The 19,344-nt window shown below is 43.1% G+C and overlaps 1 protein-coding gene across 5 annotated transcripts in view; it reads left to right on the top strand.

Moving 5' to 3' along the window:
* The window catches only part of LOC119453522 (PRKCA-binding protein-like), a 64,492-nt gene extending 46,127 nt beyond the window's left edge, over positions 1–18,365 (top strand). For 4 of the 5 annotated variants that reach the window (XM_037715565.2, XM_037715564.2, XM_037715563.2 and 1 more), the window contains 2 exons: positions 1,667–2,009; positions 11,725–18,365. In XM_037715565.2, coding sequence (XP_037571493.1) covers positions 1,667–1,974 — 308 coding nt within the window. In that variant the 3' untranslated portion in view covers positions 1,975–2,009; positions 11,725–18,365. The remainder of the gene's footprint in view (positions 1–1,666; positions 2,010–11,724) is intronic. The other variant, XM_049668231.1, reaches the window with a different exon arrangement.
* Positions 18,366–19,344: the final 979 nt, after the last annotated feature.

The raw sequence follows: 19,344 nt of genomic DNA, 5'->3' as shown, positions 1-19,344 counted from the left end.
AAAGTATGTGCTATCTCCGGGGGAATCCTGTTCCAGATTTTAGCACTATTTAATTGTGTTAATTTTTCGCCGTAAATATTACATTTGGGGAAAGTAAAATTTATATTCCGTGCATGTTGAGGGATGCGACTGCAACCTGCTGTGGTGGCATTGTGGCTTTGGCATTGTGCTGCTAAGCACGAGGGCGTGGGATGGAATCCCTGCCACAACGGTCGCATTTCGCCTATTGAGGCGAAATGCAAGAACAACCATGTACTGTGCATTGGGCACACAAACTCCAGGTGGTCAAAATTAGTCCCGACTCCCTCCACTATGGTGTGCCTCATAATAATATCATAGTTGTGGCACGTAAAACCCCCGAATCTAATTTTCTTTCTGTTCTCAGCTATTGCTGTAAAACCTGTTTTTGCTGTTGGTTATCTGCCACGGTGACTTAGTGGCTATGGTAGGAGGTTGCGGGATGAAATCCCAGCCACGACAGCTGCATTTTGATAGGGGCCGACTGCGAAAAATCCGAGGATACCTAAGCACTTCCTATGAGCGCTACGCCGCTGGCCGGTCTTTTTTAAGTTATGAAGTCCTCGCGAGCAAACAAGCACGCTGAGACGCTTGGCCAATGCCTCGTATATAGCACAAGGCCGGTGCTATATCCGTGACATCTCGTTGACCCGTGACATCACGTTACCTTGCCCGACTGCCATAGAATCTAATGGGGACACTCTAGAATAAGCCGCGGTGATTTTGACATCACTGCTTTTGTCACGCCGGGCTTGGCAATGGAAATTTTGGTCCAAGTATCATGACGTCGTAAAGCAGAGTGCACAGGCCTGCTATCTAGGACGCGCTAGTTTAGCACGGTGAGTAAGACACTCGGCTTCTGAGCTTGGGCTCGTAGGTTTGAAACTCACTACCGCCAACGTTTTCCCTTTAGAATTTATTCTGTTAGTACACGTCAATTTCTTCATAGGAATTACCGAGGTGGAGTTAGAACGCAGGCGAGAGCTTACATGGACAAGGAACGCGCGAATAACACAGTTTTCTGGGAGCGAGGGTGACGTGGCATGGCGGCGATGCCCTCTCCCCTCACGCAACACCTGGCACGCTACTGCCACAGTAGGTGTCCCCTTTCGCCCGCTGTGCTCTGTCAAGGCGTTCTTGTGACGTGGCAACGCAGCCAATGGGAATTTAGGTGCTGTTTTTTGCTTGTTCTGACGACAGACGCCGTCTTCTTTCGCTCAATGGGCCATTTGATACTTTTGTACGAAAATGCCCGGGTACCGTGCACTGGGTGCATGGTTAAGAACCCCACGCGGTTAAAATTAGTCCGGAAGTCCCCCACTGCGGTGTGCCTCATAATCAAATCATAGTTTTGGGGCATGAAAACCTAGAATTTAAATTTTTTTCTGCTGTCAGCTGTTGCTGTAAGAGCTGTTCCTGTTGTCAGCTGCTGTTGTAAAGGGTTGTTGCTGCTGTCGGCTGTTGCTTTAAAAGCTGTTGTTCCTGCTGTCAGCTATTGCTGTAAAATCTGTTCATGTTGCCTGCTATTGCTGTAAAAGCTGTTGTCCCTGCTGTGAGCTATTGCTGCAGAGGCTGTTGTTTCTGCTGTCAGTTGCTGCTTTAAAAGCTGTTGTTCTTCCTGCTTGTCTTCTCTCCCCACTGTCTACAGTGCAGGACATAGTGTTCCAGCTGCAGCGGCTGGTGTCCGCACTGTCTCAGTACCACAGCGACTGCCACGGGGTGATGAAGGGCAGCTGCATCTTCCCCATCGAGGTGGACCTGTCACGCTCCACCTTCCACTACCCGGACCCTTCTGTCAGCCCCTACCAGGATGAGGAGGAAGAGGACGAAGAAGATGACGAACTGCTCTCGGCCGGCTCGGGACCTTCCACAGCTGACGACAATGGCGCCAGCGCCGCCAGCTCGGCCACCTTAGTTGCCACGGCTGTCGAGCAGTCCCTGCTGCTCAACGACTAGTGGGGGCTGCTTCTGCTTGCCTCGTTCCAGATACAGTGAGCTTCTCAACATCTTTGCCAGTGAGCTATTGCAGTAGATTCCCCATAAGGGAAACCTGTAAAGACCTTGAAAGTAGGGGCGTGCAAATATTCGAAAAGTTTGAATATTATCGAATATTATATTTTTAACATTTGCATTCATTTCGAAAAGCAAATATTCGAAAATGTTAGTGTTTGGTTGCATACGAATATTCTAATCAAATCGAATATATTGCTGGCTGGGTGGGAGCAAACACGATTCTTAGCATTTGTTTCTATATAATCTAAGAATACAGTGGAATCTCGTTGATACGATCTTCATAGGAATCGGAAAATAAAGCGTATCATCCGAAAATCGTATCATCCAACGTATTATCCAACCAAATCGTGTTATCGGGAAAAGAATAAGAAAGAAATTGTCCCAAGAAACGTATTACATATGCAGACTCGTATTAACGTGGTTCCACTGTATTGGGGCGAATTTGTGATTTTGTGCTGCTAGCGAAATTTGGCCTGTAAAGCCCACTTAGCCACTAAAAGTCTAAACTTTGCAGGAAAGCCAGCCTCTCAGTAGCAAGTGGTACGTGTTTGCGGACAGCGAGGGCACAGTTTAAAAAAAAAATTTTTTTAGTGCTACCCTCAATGCTGAGCTTATTGTTTGACAGCAAGTGCGATGAGTGGCGACTGACACAAGTTCAAATGCCTCTGACTTTACGGGCATTTGATGCGGTATAATAAGCACAGGTAGGTGAGGACAGCTAGTGGAAATTACTAAATTTACCAAGTTAACATGAGCCACACACACAATGTTTTAGTGTGTTGGCTTACTAGTCTAGTTTTTTTTTAACATTGCAATGTAACTGCAATGTTCCTACATAAAAAAATTAACCCAACTTGCTAATAAATGCATTTGCATATCATTATTTGATATCTGAAGCGAAGTATTCGTATTCGATCCGTATTCGAAAATTTCGATATTTGCACACCCCTACTTGAAAGTATTTTATACCCGTGTCACATGGGAACTGCAAATGCCTTTGGTCTAGAGGACATCTATTGGAAAGGCATTCACAAGGGCAACTCATGACAAAAGAGTACAGTAAATCCACATTAATATGTATCCGCTTTTAAAATGTGCTAACAGTGAAAACATAGTTATGACAAATCCCGGATCCAGTCTCCATAGACCCTAATGAATTGGCTGACCACTTAAGCTGTAGTGGCTCATCAAATAGCTACTGGTCAGTGTGTACCATGATCACTTAGTGAGTTAGTGCGCACCATGATATGGCTAGTGCATACCATGACACACACATACACACACTAACACACACACCGGCTCTTGTGAGATGAAGCCCACCAGAGCCAGCTTGTGCACTTTTCTGGAGACCTTTGCGCTAGGCAGTTCTGGTTTATCCAGTATAATTATCCATATTCTTCATTCTGCTTACAACCTCAAACAATAAATAAAAAAATTATTAAAAAATTAACTACCTGCTCTATTTTGACGTCGCAGCCCTGCAGAATTTCAGTTTCAGTGTAGAAACCAGAATTTATGCAAAATTTTTGTTGACTGTTTACTCTCTGGCAGAGCCGTATTGGTGGGACTCTTCTGAATGATTTACATTGTTTTCGTTTAGTTTTTTAACATGGTTTGATTACAGGGAATTACTTTTGTACAGCTTGCTAAATTTTGTTGCCTGACAAACTGTGTGTACGATCCTCATTGCCTGCTGTACTTAGATCATGACGTTGTCTATTGCTGAGAGTTCAGTAAGCATTTTAAATGCTGTGGTAAGCATTGGAAATATCAATGGAAGCACAAGTAGCATACTATGTGTAACACTTTAGTAAAAGTACTTCAACTAGCTTTCATTTCACAAACTATTTGTAGGTTTGTGCCGTAAGCTTGTCACTGCTAGACAGTTTTAGTATATTGTGTGCAAAGCCCTTTGCATGCATTATGAAATAGCGGGTTCAAAATGTGCATGTGCAGAATGAAGACGTTTGTGGGTTTTGTATACATGCTAACATTTGGATTTAGTGTTGCAGGCTGTGCATAACTTGTGTAGCTATTGTAACACCATTGCCGCACCCAGGCCGCCCACTTCGATCCTAGTTTTACCTTGCACTTGCTCTTCATTGTCACAGCACAACATAAATGGTAGAATCAGCTTTTGGTTATTCTCCTCTATCTTTTAACACGGAAGTATTTGCAATGTTTCGTCGTCATTGTTGATATCAGTTACCTCTTTCCATGCAGCCAGCCTTAACGAAAAATGGTACTGTTACCACGAAAGTGCTATGATTTCTACAGTAAACTCCCGTTGACTTGCCCTTTGTCAATTTGGCTTTTCATTTAATACACACTGGAAACTCCTGGTGAGAAACCGTACATTGGCAGTGGAAGGAAATTCATTTAGTCTGAATGGGAAAGCATGCCTCTTCTGTTTAATTCAATCCTCACCGACTGACACCAGCACCACTTCATGTGCACAGTGGTTACTAAAATTTTGCTTGAGATCGCAAGAAATTCAGCAGACAGCACTTCTGCCTATACAGCAACAGGGGCCTCTACTTCAGTGATGAAGATGACTTGCGCTGAGCTCTGGGCAATGTCTTTTTTGAGATCTTTTGGGCTCTGTGGCCCTCTGACCCGTGACGACATGTATAATCGATTGTAATACTACTTTATTGAAGCAGTTTGTTGACGATGACATCCTACTTCAAGTAATGAGAAAGATTGGAATCCATCGTTGTGCTGCTGTTTGTTAATTTGTCCTTTCGGATAATCCGACCATAATGTGTCCAATACAGTCGACTTCTGTTCATTAGAGTGGGATGGAACTGGCAAAATGGGGAGAATTATCCGGCGGTTTGAGTTAAAGAAGATTTAGAAAAAAAGAAAACATGAAAACACACCACTGATTCATTTGGAAGTATTTGCCAGATCCTAACATTTCCCCGAATCAAATGCGCTTTCTATGTGTCTAAAGTAGAAAACTAATTTATAGGTGACACTAAAGCTTTTACGTGCAACTGATTTTTTAGCAATAAAAATGGGCAAGGGTCTATTATGTGTTGGAACAGTGGTGGCCGGTTTCCTAAAGTCAGCTTTGCCACATGGTCTTTTAAATCAGCTTCGCCATTGTACAACCGTGTTATACGGTAAAGCATACAAACGGCACAAATGCAGATATTGGTTAGATTTCTGTGGAAAACAAAGGACGCTTGTGAGAATCGGGCAAATACTGTAATCATACATTGTTAGCTACCATTTATTGCTTGAAGAACTTACTAGGGTAGGCTAGAAATAGCAGGTTTCTACCGGACATTTTACGTGGTTTCAACACATTCACTGTCCCTTAAGCTCTGCCTAGACAGATGCTGCCAGTAAAGGGGTCGCTATTGGGGTCATGATGTGGGTCAGGTGCGTGCATGCTGCCTGTTCAAATTATCTGGTGAAGTTCTAATTATCTGGCGAAGGACAATTTTAGGGTAGAAATAACGAAAGCTTTGGCCCATAGAAATGCATGGGTGCTGGCTGGGGCCTTCAGCCGGAATCGAATAAACTGAACAATCAAATTAGCTGTTGTCAAATTGACAGAAGTCTGCTGTATGTGCCAGTATATGCCAAACTTGACCAATATACACCAGATGGCGCCATGGCATTTAACTTTGACAGCTGGCGGCCTGAGAACAAAAACGTATATTCACAAGAGAGGGAGGCATATCTTTCCTGCAGCGAAAATTCGGAGACAACTCATCACTATGTAATGGAATGCCAAGATAATCACCCAGCCAAGAATGGTGAAAAACATCCACCTTACAGAGCGGCTGTGTTTCAAAGCTATTGGGAGTGTTCACTGGTCAGCAGTTGAGAGATAAGCAAGATATGTTGCAGTATTGGCAGAAAAAAGCAGGAACGAGATGGGGGCAGGATCATCTTAAGCATAGGTACTTTATGAGACAAAGCCAATAGGCAAAGTGCTAAATTCATCATCATCATCATCAGCCTATTTTATGTCCACTGCAGGACGAAGGCCTCTCCCTGCGATCTCCTATTACCCCTGTCTTGCGCTAGCGTATTCCAACTTGCGCCTGCAACTTTCCTAACTTCATCATCCCATCTGGTTTTCTGCCGACCTCGACTGCGCTTCCCTTCTCTTGGTATTCATTCTGTAACCCTAATGGTCCACCGGTTATCCATCCTACGCATTACATGGCCTGTCCAGCTCCATTTCTTTCGCTTAATGTCAACGAGAATATCGGCTATCCCTGTTTGTTCTCTGATCCACACCGCTCTCTTCCTGTCTCTTAAAGTTAGTCCTAAGATTTTTCGTTCCATCCCTCTTTGTGAGGTCCTTAACTTGTTCTCGAGCTTCTTTGTTAACCTCCAAGTTTCTGCCCCATATGTTAGCACTGGTAGAATGCAATGATTGTACACTTTTCTTTTCAACGACAGTGGTAAGCTCCTAGTTAGGATTTGGCAATGCCTGCTGTATGCACTCCAACCCAATTTTATTCTTCTGTATATTTCTTTCTCATGATCAGGGTCCCCTGTGAGTAATTGACCTAAATAAACGTACTCCTTTACAGACTCTAGAGGCTGACTGGCGATCCTGAATTCTTGTTCCCTTGCCAGGCTATTGAACATTATCTTTGTCTTATGCATAATAATCTTCAACCCCACTCTTACATTTTCTTGGTTTAGTTCCTCAATCATTTGTTCTAATTCATCCCCAGTGTTGCTGAGCAGGACAATGTCATCTTCAAACCGAAGGTTGCTGAGATATTTGCTATCGATCCTCACTCCTAAGCCTTCCCATTCTAATGGCTTGAATACTTCTAAGCATGCAGTGAACAGCATTGGAGAGAGTGTGTCTCCTTGCCTGACCCCTTTCTTGATAGGTAACTTTATACTTTTCTTGTGGAGAACCAAGGTAGCTGTGGAATCCTTGTAGATGTTTGATAAGATATTCATGTATGCCTCCTGTACTCCTTGATTACGCAATGCCTCTATGACTGCTGGTATCTCTACTGAATCAAATGCCTTTTCATAATCTATGAAAGCCATATAGAGAGGTTGATTGTACTCCGCAGAGTGCTAACTTATGGTAAGGCAAAGTGGGAATAGATTACAAAGGCTTGGTGAGTAAGTGACGATTTAAAAGGGATGCCATTATATTGTCATCGTTATCCATTTACCATGTGAAACACCCTTTCAAAAGCCTCATGCAAATAGCTTGGCTGTAGCAGTTTTACCTGCATCCATGTAAACAGCCACAATTCTGCATGCTAAAATTAATTACAATCACTGTGTGCATTTACAACATGCATGCACACTCGAGCGCCTTTATAACGTAATGCTTGGTACCTCCAAAATTTTTTGCTACAGTAAAACCCCGGTGATACGAATCCGGCTGGTACGAATTTCGGTGTGATATGAATTCGTAACATTCCCTGGCCGAAATACATTGCTCACAATACGAAAAAAATCAGCTGCTCCGAACGTTTTGCCGCGCCGCTACGGATCATACGAACGCTTGAGCAAGAGCGGCGGCAGTCGAGCCAGCGGGGCCACCGACACAGCGGGATCTGGGCTGGATCCATAGTCGCCAAGCAATCGACTACGTCACGCGGCTGCGCAACCTCTCATTGACCTCCACGTCGAGCGGACCGGACCACATCACAGTCTAGCCAATGCTTAGCGAGAAAGTAGACTGCTGCAACGACGACCGAGGCACAGCCCCGACGGTCAAAACGCTCCCTGCACTCGACGTGCTCAGGCGTTCAGTTGCGTGCGAAAACATTCCCAAGCTCACGTGCGCGCACTTATACGCCTTTCAGAAGGCGATCGTTGACGATTTGGACAAGAAGAAAATGTCCCATTGATACGTTTTTCAAGGGACCGCTAAAAAAAAAGAGAGAGAGAAAAAAGCCGCAGTTTCGCCCGAAAGGTGAAGCAACGGAAACGCAGCAGCGAGTGAATTGACCTTTGCGCTGTCTCTCGCTTCAATGCGAACTAAACGTCGAAGGCACAGCGCATACGAAGCTTCTGGCACTAGGCGCACTTTGTCAACATCGCAGATCATTTTGACGATAAGGTCCGCGCGGGTGCGTCGTACCTGCAACGTGCCGGTCACTTGTTGAAACGCATCGGTCGCTTGTTGCAATGTGCAAGCTGGCTGCACCGCTAAATTTACGTGATCGCCACATTCAAACGCAACGTAACGTGCTGGTACATTATGGATTGGCGAAGTATCACGGGGAACGCCCGGTTATTCGAATGCGAAAGCATTTGCGATGGTTAATTCGAACATACGGCGCACCGACAATGCTCTCAGCAGCGCGCCAAATCACGTGGCGGCTCCTCCGACCGGCATTGCTCCGACAGCAAAAGCTTAGGGGAGACCCCTCAACGCTGCGCGGAGAAAAAAAAAAGAACCGCGGTGTCATGCCAAGGTCGTCTTTTCTGCGTGGCGCTGCAACAAGCGTGTATGTTACGTGTACGTGCCGACGTCTCAGCCAACGCTGCGGCTGCAGCGCAGAGGGAAGCAACAGCGGAGGCCCAGTTCGGCCAACGCTCGCTTCAATGGCAGAAAACAAGACTTCAGGGAGCGGGCTAAGCGGCGCCGGGCCAGCGGGAGCAGCGGACGCGCACGGAGACAGTCGAAGGTGAGGGGGCTACGAGGGTGTTGAGAGGAAGGGCGAGGGTGAGAGGAAGCGACAGAGTTGCCGAGGCCAAATCCGCTTCCCTGCCGCCCTCCTCCCTCACCTGCGGCGGTCCCCGCGCGCGTCCGTCGCTGTGTCACCTCTTCCTCTTCACAACTACAACCACTCTCTCTCGCCGTGCCTGCGCCGCCCGCTCCCTGAAGTTTCGTTTGATGATGATGATAAGTGGTTCTTGAGGGAAAGGGAAAGGTTGGCGCTATCTTCTGCAGCCCTTGAACTGCCGTTATCGCGGAGCGAGCGCGGGCAGTTTCATGGCCCTCGCTCGATATGTGCTTGCGCACCGCTATATTTCACGAATCGCACCGTTCGTACGTTGTGCTATGGTGCACGAATATTTCAAAAATAAGGCCTTTTTAATTCGAACAAATTTTTGGGCCCCTTCGAGTTCGAATTATCGAGATTCGACTATACATGGAAGTCAATGGCATTTAGGTCAGGACTTGAAAAACGCGACGTAGCAGCCGGGAAAACGCAGCAGCGAGGAAGGTATCAATGGGATTCCACTATTAGAAATCTTTTCTGGTAAAGATAAATTCATTTTTCTTGATATTGTGTATGTTTTGATGATACGAATTTCGGGTGATACGAATATTTCACGCGACCCCGCGAGATTCAGTATCAACGAGGTTTTACTGTATATAGGTTACTTCGTTGTAAAAATCACGCACTGTGCCGCTCACAATAGAGCAGGCTAAACACATACAGCAAGAGAAAACCTTTATTTAACATGAATTCAAGAGAGACATAGTAAACAAGTCGCTAATTTTTTTGCACACTTTGTCTAGCGGAATGTATGATTGCAGCCTGCCTCATTGGCACCAAGGTTCAAGGCATGCTTGGCAGTGAAATATGGGAGCCACGCTAGGTAAAGCTGCAGATTGTTGAATGCAGCCATCACCTTCCTTGCCGTCGAAATTCTTTGTTTACTGACTCTCCATCAATGTTGCCTTCATCGACTGTAACATTTGCTGATATCGGCGTGCTCACAAAGTGTGCCGTTAATGCAGACTGCAGATGAGTGGTGTCTGCAGAAGGCAGAGGGGTGCTGCTATGGGGAGTTCTTTGTAAAGCAACAAATCAGCCTTGGGGGCGCCTAAATTTCTTTGTTGCACAGGCAGACTCGTTGTAGTGATCTTTGTTGCAGAGGCATTTACAATACACATGATAGATAGGAATTCGGCCGGGACATAATCAATCCTTTGTTATGGAGACCATTTCATTGAAGAGGTGTTCGACTATATATGCACCATGTCAGTAGCATATATACAGTCAGAACTCGACATAATTGACTAGTGTATAAGAAATTGTCAGATAATATAAACTGTCATAGAGATCAGTGTATAATATATATACAGTAGAACCCCGCTGTTACGTTTTTCACGGGACCGTAAAAAATAACATAAGAGCCGGGAAACGCAAGAGCCAGGAAACAGGAAAAATTGTGAAATGGGAGTAGTGTTGAACTGCACACAATATTATTTTAATTCTTACGTGCGACAAAAAGTAGTTTCGCCCGACAGCCGAAGTATCGATTGCGATGAGCTATACAAAGTAAGAATAGTAGTTTTATCGTCTGGATAAACTTGTAAACATTCGGTTATTAGCTAATTAACAAACATGGTGTCAGCGCCCACAGGCAAACATGAACACATCACACTCGATGAGCGCGGACACGCGCAGTTAAGCGTCGCTGCAGAAGCGAGCGAAGTGACCTTCGTGCTGTTGTCTATCGCTTCAACCCAAACTGAGCGCCGAGAACACGCAGCACGCACAAAGCCACGAGCCGCCGACGCACCTACACTGCGTAGAATCTGCCCCCACGCAGATCGCTTTCAAGATACGGCCCGCGGGACCGCGCGCGCGCCGCCGCGCAGTATGATGCCAGAGCACAACGCTACCCCCCCCCCCCCCCCCCCTCGCTGGTGCCTCGAGCGCAACGGAAGGAGGCACGCTTCCTCCCTGCTTTTCTTTCGCGCGCGAGACGCGGTCGTCGGCTCCCCTCGCAAGCTTTCACTCGCACATTCAGCATATGGCCGCGCGGCTTCCCTCGCACGCTTTCACTCGCACATACAGCATACGTCGTGCTCCCTCGCACGCTTTCACTCGCACGCTTTCACTCGCACATACAGCATACGGCGCGCGGCGACGTATGCTGTATGTGCGAGTGAAAGCGTGCGAGGGGAGCCGACGACTGCGTCTCGCGCGCGAAAGAAAGCATACGGCGCGCGGACGACGGCGTTATCGCCTTTGGACTTTATACGGAACATCTATGAGCCAAAACCAATTTTAGGGCCGCAACACGTCATAGACATCATCTTTAGATAGCAAAAGCGGATATCAAAGGCCATACTTTTGCTGGCGGAAACCGAAAATACGTAATAAATGTCGCCCCCAGCACTTTGGGCGGCCAATGCCATCGTCAAGCAACCAAGCCAAGCGACATGAAAAGTCAAAATGGCCGCTCGGGCCGGCGCGGTGTGGCAGTTCGCAACGTATGATGCGGGAACGGTCCCACAGTTGCGACGTAACAGCGGGGTTACCAATGCATTGGGTTCTATGGGAGCTGTGCCAGGACCGGCCGAAAACGACGTAACAGCCGGGAAAACGCAGCACCCGGGAACGTAACAGCGGGGTTCTACTGTAGTATGCTTATAATGAGTATTCGATGTACTAAAGGTATTTCCATGTTGGATGTCACATAATCATAACAAGGTTTTACTGTAACTGCAAGTCTTCGTTCCAAAGTTTGGGATGTCAAGTTTTTGTCACATCTTTAATTGCTGTGCCAGAGTACAGGGTCATGTATTGGTCTTGACTACTACTTGGAAAATATGACCAAAGCTATGTGTGCATGCATGTGCAAATGTATATGTGTGTTCTTGCATGTTCTCTATTTTGCCGCCTGAAACTGCCCCTCACGTTACGTCAGTGATCTTGCTATATGTGGGATTTTAATGTAATTGTGACATTAGTGCCATTTGTTTTTGAAATCTCGCAGGATCTAGGAGTCACCGTCTCGGCCTGAATGCCCCAAGCATGCAGACTGAGCGAATTTGAGGAGACACTTATGACTAGTCATTTTTGTACGCTGTTTTCAGTGCTGCCTAGTCAGACTTTCCATCTGGAGCCTGAGGAGGTGTTGTAAATTTTCACCACTGCTGTGAATATTCATCAGGTGCAGTGATGTCTGATACATTCCATGTTGACACAGGCCCACCCACCTTCTCATGTGTGCGGTGAACAGTCATTCCAGCAGCAATTAAACATCGGCCGGGCTAACCAAGTGTTTTCCATTACTGTTTACATGTTTTTGAATGGCCTGGAGTGTTGATGCTTTCGTGTTGAAAAACCACAAATTCCATTATAGTCAGCATATTTTCTTGGGCTCTTGGCATTTGTGTTAATGGAATGCCGGGCAGAACTGTACGTTGTTTTCGTGTGTCTGTCTAGTCATACTTCCTGAGCCGACGTGTGTGTGAAACGTGTTAAAGTGTTGACTCAAGTCTTGTAAGTGATGAATGAAAGATGATTTATATGCACCTGTGCATGGCATATGAAAAGACGACAATGCTACTAGCAAAATATATCTTTTGTTATGAGCACGCACATTTAAATTTTACCACTACAATTGCACACTGGTCTCTAGTGGAGAATAAACCCGGTGTCAAACCCGGTTGCATTGCTGGGAAACACAGGGTTCATAGCAATCCTTGAAACTCTTGAATATCAGAACACTTTTTTTTAAAGGCCATTGTGTCTCTCAAAGTAGCTTAAAAATCACTGAATTATGTTTCAAGGTGGCTGATTTTGTTTGGACATCTGGCTGTAAAGTTTGTTCAGTATATAGAGCTCAAGCCAATGCAGTACTTTTAGTGAATTTGTGGTGGTTCACATGTTATGCTATTTCTTTGTGCCTTTTTTGTTCTAGGGCTATAGGAAAAAGGTTGTTGAAGACAATATATTTTATTTTTAAACTGTCAACTGTAATATTGCTGTTGGCCTTTATACTAATGCTTTTTCTGGGCCAAAGGTGCCTTTAAAGGCCCTTTAATACTTTTTTTTTACATAGACCACCAGGAACACTAGAAATAGCACTGTGTTTGCTGTGACACAGCACCCTGTATTTTCACAGTGCCTGCTCAATCGCTGCACAATGCATGGAAGCTAGCGGTCTACAATGGTGTCACCGTGTCACCAAGTATTTTATACCGGTCGTTACAGCATGGACAACTTTTGCCAAGCACTGCTGCCATGCCTTTGCTTCAGCATGACGTGCACTCAGGGAAAGTTAGCGTGGCCCTAACAGTGCCCTCTATGTGACTCCCGGTCACTGGTCAGGCATTGAAAAACTACAGGAGGCTATGGCTATGGTCTTCATCTCTAGTGGCTCAGGGCGGTATTGGGGTTCTGCTGCTGAACATAGTTGCATGGAACACAGGCTCCACTGGAGCCTTATTCCAAAGATAGTGCAATGCAAAAGCACTTGTATACATTCAGTTCATAGGATGTTACAGAATGCTCAGAGCATGAAGTGCTGCTTTTGTGACTGACATTCCTTAGGGTTACTTGAACCGGGCCGCAAAAGCAATGTTTTTACTATAGACTTTTGAATTCAAGATCTGCAAATTATACTCCTCACCTTTTAACTCGACTGTTTAACGTTTCCAAGGGCACCCAAACGTAATTAGGGGTCACTAAAGAGAAACAGCAATAGAGTATTCTTTGAAAACTCCTATTTTTCTCAATTTTGCAGTACTTGGTTGATTATTTTTAAAAAGTGGAGGTCAGAGTTGCATTTTTTAAATTTCCACTCAGAAACACTAGTGCCAGTGCGTCAGTGTGGAATCATGGATTTCAAAGTATTTTCTTCTATTTGGGCCATTGTTAGGCAGTAAATGTTTGCAAAACTTATTAAGTTCAGTCTTTGGCTTCTTTTGAGTAAAATGTAGTCCATCGTTACTAATAAATATTTAGCTATGCCTCAGCTAACACCATCAAAATTCATGATGTCACGGCGAGAAAGCGTTGGAACTTCAAGGCGGTGGCGCCACCTGTCTTTCTTTTTGCAGCTTTTCTGGCATTCCAAGCTTCCTCTCACGAGAGTGCGTTTGCAATGTAGTAGAACAGTAATTTACACTGCTGAACCTATTTTTCTCTTTAGGGTCTCTTCAGGCAAAACATTTGGTACTTGAAACAAATTCCAGTGTCTAATTAATATAGAAGTCGGCTGTAGTATGTTTTTGAGGGCATCCCAGCTACGTTAAATTTTAGTTTTTGTACACTTTGCGAAAAACTGTCAATATTGCTGGCTCAGCACTGTTCAGCTGCAATGGATAGGATCTTGCCTGGATATATATTGTACACGCTGTTACACACTACTGTCTAGCTTTTCAGGTTGCTATGCTTGGAAAAGGTTTAGCTGCTTACACATTGCAAGTGCTGCACAGAACCTGATCATAGTAGTAGCTCGCACATTGCACTTATTTTATTTCACCTTCCAAGTCTTTTCTTTTTTGTCCTTTTTGTGCCAGAGGTCTGTTTAAATTTTTTCATGCTATTTTATCTTGCTTTTTTTAATAACTTTTTCATAACAGTTGAACCTGGATATCACAAACCTAATTATAATGAACTGTCAGATATAATGAAGTAAATCTAGACTGTTTCTAGCCAATGTTGGCATGGAACGAATATATGCTTAATAATGAATATTGAATATATTATTCACTATTGAATGACAAAGGTATTTTCGTGTGAGATGCTACTGTTATAACGAGGCTCTTCTGTAGTAATCTCGTGCCCTCTTGTCTTTCGAAGTTTATCCTTTTTTTCCTTCGTTTTCAAGCCCTTGCCAGCATTGCCCTTTCTTGGTTGAGAGCAGGCCAACACACTCGCACTACACTCTATTTTTTTATGAATTATCTAAGACATTGTTGTGTAATATTGTCGAAGCATGTGAAGAAATGAGACGCCTTCTGTGTGCGATATCATGTTTCATTTTCTCTGATTTGTGGCTCCTTGCCAGTGAACTGGAACAAAAATGGCGTAAATGTCCGTGTGTTTGACTAGTCTTCCTGCGACAGTGTCTGTATCCATGCGCTTTGTGCGTCTAGCCTCAAGACAACAGAGTAAATTTTTACACTCTTGCTTGCACCTATGCACATCACGTATAAACAGAGTTGGCATTATTTTATACCAAAGGTTCTTTTAAAAGAACAGTCAGGATCTGCTAGAATCAGCTGAATATTTTATGAACGTGCTAGATATCTACTACGAGAAACTCCTCTAAGAAATAGTATCAAGCATAGTTTCAGGTATATCAAAGTATTGAATAAATATAACATTGAATCAAACAGCTTAAAACGGCACCAATAGGATGCCTAGTTTTTTGTTGCCTCGCACTTGTTTACATTAAGAAAATGTGTTTTCAATGTTCCTCAAGAATGCCTTTTTATGTAAAAATTTAAATGTGTGACAAAATTTACATCAGAGTATTATATCGCAGTGGCTAAATTAGAACAGAAGGTGCTGAAAACCAGCTTGCCAATTTTCGTTCTCTAAGGAGACTGTTAAAACATTCAAATATGATACAATCTTCCAAATAATTTTGTGAAGCAGCTTAGTCTGGTGAAAACAATTGTTTCAGAATCCACCATCCTCTAGAAGCTAAATAAGCCCTAAATTCACTAGAACTTGCAGTAAATTCTGTAAAGCGCCAACACTTTGGATAATGCACTGCTGAGCTCGGGGTCACGATACAATCCTGGCTACAGTGGCTGCATTTTCATGGCGGCGAAATGCAAAAGCACTTGCGTACTTAAAATTAGGTGCATGTTAATGAACCCTCTGTGGTCAATAATGGGATCATGATTTAAGGCACTTAAAATTGATTTTTTTAATTACTTTAGATAAATAACACATAGCTATAGGATCTGCCTTCACAATAATGTCAAACACTTTACATTATCACACACTTTTTATTGTGTTCTTTTTAAGCTTTTAGTGTGGGAATTCTTTCTAGAAGAAACCTACAAAATTTTCAAATTTTTTTATGTGTATGTCGATCGCTAGTCATACGAGTTACTGTCCGTTGTTAAAAATCAATTATATTTATGGTTTGACTTTTATGTTAACACTAAAAAACTACCTATGAAGAACTGCTCTGAAATAGACATTTTTGCTGAACACTAAGATAATTTTAATACTTTTATACAAAAACAATAATCAAGCGAATGTAAATGGGAAATTAATTAGCTTTGGACACAGGTTAAATTCATATTGCCAGTTGTAAACTTATTCTATCGCTTATTGAATCTATTCATTGTAAAAGCAATTATCTAAAGTCAAGCCATGTGCTTTTCTTCGTCAGATTTTTCATTCCTAAATAAGCCAGTCATTTTGCAGTTCTTAGATGTTGGCATGATAGGCCTTTGCAGTATTCATGCAGTCATTTATTTAAATGCCATCAACTTCTACTCCCTGGTAAATTGGATCTCCTGTTTCAATCGTTGACATTGACTGATAACGTAATCTAGGAGCTGTAACAAGTTTCCTGCTTGGTACATAGGCTTGACAAAAATGAAGTTCTCATTTTGAAAAGGGGCAGTGAAGGTACCTGTACACAAAAGAAAGACAAAGAAACCTGACAAGTGCTGCAGTCACAACTATGTACCTTAATATACACACCTGCACATGCTCATGTGACGAACATTTGCATTTCGTAACAAACCAGGCAAGAAAAAATGCAAATTAAGTAATTGAACACCACATCACTGTCACTGCTTTCTTGAAAATGATAGCCCACCTTTTTGCGAGTGCTTTCTGTATTTCTTGTCTTTTCTTTTTTAAAATGAAACCATTACCAAAACCTCTGGCTGTTTATAAGTATGGTACATAAATAAATATTGTATTATTGTTGTTATGAATATATTCATAATATACAGCGTGATAGATGCCTGACTTAGCCTATCTTTTTATTTTGCTAAAGTAGCATTCTGCTGTGGAGCATGAAATTGCGGGTGCTCTTCCCAGCTGCCATGATTACGTCTTGATAATTGGGGAATGTGAGGACACCTGCACCAAGCATTCAGTGTACATTAAATAAATAGCTCTGGAAGTGTAAAATCAACTCACAGCCCTGAACTATGGTGTATCTCATAGCTCTGAAGACTATCCATTTGAAGAGTAAGGAGTTACACACCTGAGCCTAAAATCCAGAAACGTTTCCTAGTCATGCCTACTGCTAGTCATTCTCGAAAATTTATATGCAGCTTCAGGGTGACGTAGCGATTCCATTGCTATCTGGATCTTTTCACACCTTGTCAGTGGTCGAAGTGGTGCTCCACCCTCTATCAACTGGATTGCCTGGCCGTGAATAGTGGAGGATAAGGAAGGAATAGAATCGGGAGCAAAAGAAATCCTTATATTGTTGCAGCCCAGGTGTGTGATCCCGATTTTCATTATTCCGCAGCATTGGTGTCTACGAAAATTGTGTGCGTAAACTGCACCTGGAAGGCACCGAATGACATGGGGCATATGCTGGTACTTAAAATCTGTGTGTGTTTGGTTAAGTAGCAATGCACGACTGCACAAGATTCAAAGCGATATAACAGGTGTTCAATGGTACTTGAAACCAATGTGATACTGTTCCTTGACCTGCGATCTTTCACACTTTTGTTCTTTCCGAAAGTGAGTTTATTGCTCACTGATAAACACCGTAAAGCATTGTGCGTTTTTCAAAATTTATTTTCACAGTTCTGCATGTAGCTGCATTTTCTGATGATGAAAAGCTGAATTATTACTTTAAGCGCTGTGGTTTACAGACGTAGCAACTGTGTTCTTGCTCTGATTTCTTGATGTGTTGACTGAACAGAAATGATATGAACTCTTTCCAGAAGCATCGTAACATGGCAACTTGCATGAAAATCTTTCATTACATTCTACCTAGTACACTCTATTGGCATACAGTAGTTTGTTTGCGGTTTGTTTTTGAAGGGTATATATGAGGATTGATAAAATTAAAATTTTAGTGGTTGTTTTATGGATTTGATTGGCTTCCAAACAGTCAGTAGAATCCACAATAAGATTCATTAAACAGTGTCAAATAAAGGCAACACTCATGCTAGCCTACCTAGTTCTGAAACTTGCTGTGTTGTTGAATGAACATGAATGGACTGTATTATAGCTTGCAAACTGTATGTACTGCATTATAGCCTTTTCGAATTGCTCTTTTCATATGGTTTCTGTTGTGCTAATGTGCAATTCAGCACCAATGCTAGCTGTTTGTAACAAAGCAGCAGTAAATGCTTTTCCATTAAGTGGCGTTGTTGGGTGCTGTGATGAAACTTTCCATGTGTTGCACACTTTATACATCTTTTGAACAATGTAATTTGTTGCAGTGGTGAGCAGGGTATTCTTTTGTGTTTATCATGGCAGGGCACTTTGTGGCCACTCTGCTCATGCACTGCCTGAAGAGGTAAAATATGTTCAAATGAAGTTTGTCGTATCTGATAAATTAACGTAAAACATTCCAATGTCTATGTTCTATATATACTTGTGTGGTATACCTGATTTGATACATTTATTGTGTTGACTGTGTGCAAGTGCATTGACTTTGAAATAAAGTGACCTTGTGTTACTGTGTGCCTTTTTTTTTCGTGTGTAAGATTGGTCAATGCAGATAAAAAGTTATCGATTGGAACCTCGATGTAACGAACACGGATGTAAAAAAGTAACGACAAAGTGCATCTAAAAGCGTGTTTTTTGCCAACAGCATGTAACTAATACATGTTTATAACGAATATTCCCTATATCCAATCTGTTTCTGTGTCGGATGTGACTTCAATTACAGAGTCGCAGTCCTATTGATTCGTTTATGTGATACGTGCAGCCATATAGTGCCAGTATCACTACTTGCACTATATGCAAGTATAGTGGAAGTATCACTATGCCGCCTGAACTTCCCGCACCAGCTCGCCGAGACATCGCGGATTTTGACTGCGTCTGCTCGGGCCTAGTTCTCTTGTTATCAATAAAGATGGACCACATTGTATTTTAAAGGTGCCAAAGACAAAATTAAGCAAGTTTCACAAACTTTCACTCGGTCACAATGGCCCGAATACGAGAAAATCGATTGGAATCTGTCACACTGAGCTATGTGCTATCGCTGGAGTTTCAGCGCAAAATTGAGAAAAATGTAACTTTGACCTTCATTTTAGTTTGTGTGATATAATCAACTTCTATACTGGGAAATTGACGATAATACAGCTTTGAAAGTACACTTTGTCAGTATAACATGATGATGTGTTTCTATTTCGTGTCTCTTTAAACGAATCTACACACTTCTTTGTTTTTATACTATGTGTAATTGCTTTTTCTTCATCATGTTAAAACAACGCAGACGCAGCATCATTTCTGCATTGTTTAAGTAAATAAAGTTTCGTGGTTCCCGAACTTCGCTGGTTTTTTTCGTTGATTAAAAAAAAAAAATAGGCAGGACGTGAAGTGAGCAAGTGACGGAGAGCATACATCTAAGGTCAATAAGAAATCTGCCTGGTACAGGCAATCTAGAGCCACTCGATCCCACCGGCCTAGTCCGCGATTAAAGCATACGACCGAGTCT

The sequence above is a fragment of the Dermacentor silvarum genome, chromosome 5 (genome assembly GCF_013339745.2).
Source record: "Dermacentor silvarum isolate Dsil-2018 chromosome 5, BIME_Dsil_1.4, whole genome shotgun sequence".
NCBI classification, from domain to species: domain Eukaryota; kingdom Metazoa; phylum Arthropoda; class Arachnida; order Ixodida; family Ixodidae; genus Dermacentor; species Dermacentor silvarum.
The sequence above is the reverse complement of the archived record's forward strand: the minus strand, read 5'-3'. Positions and strand labels throughout refer to the sequence as shown.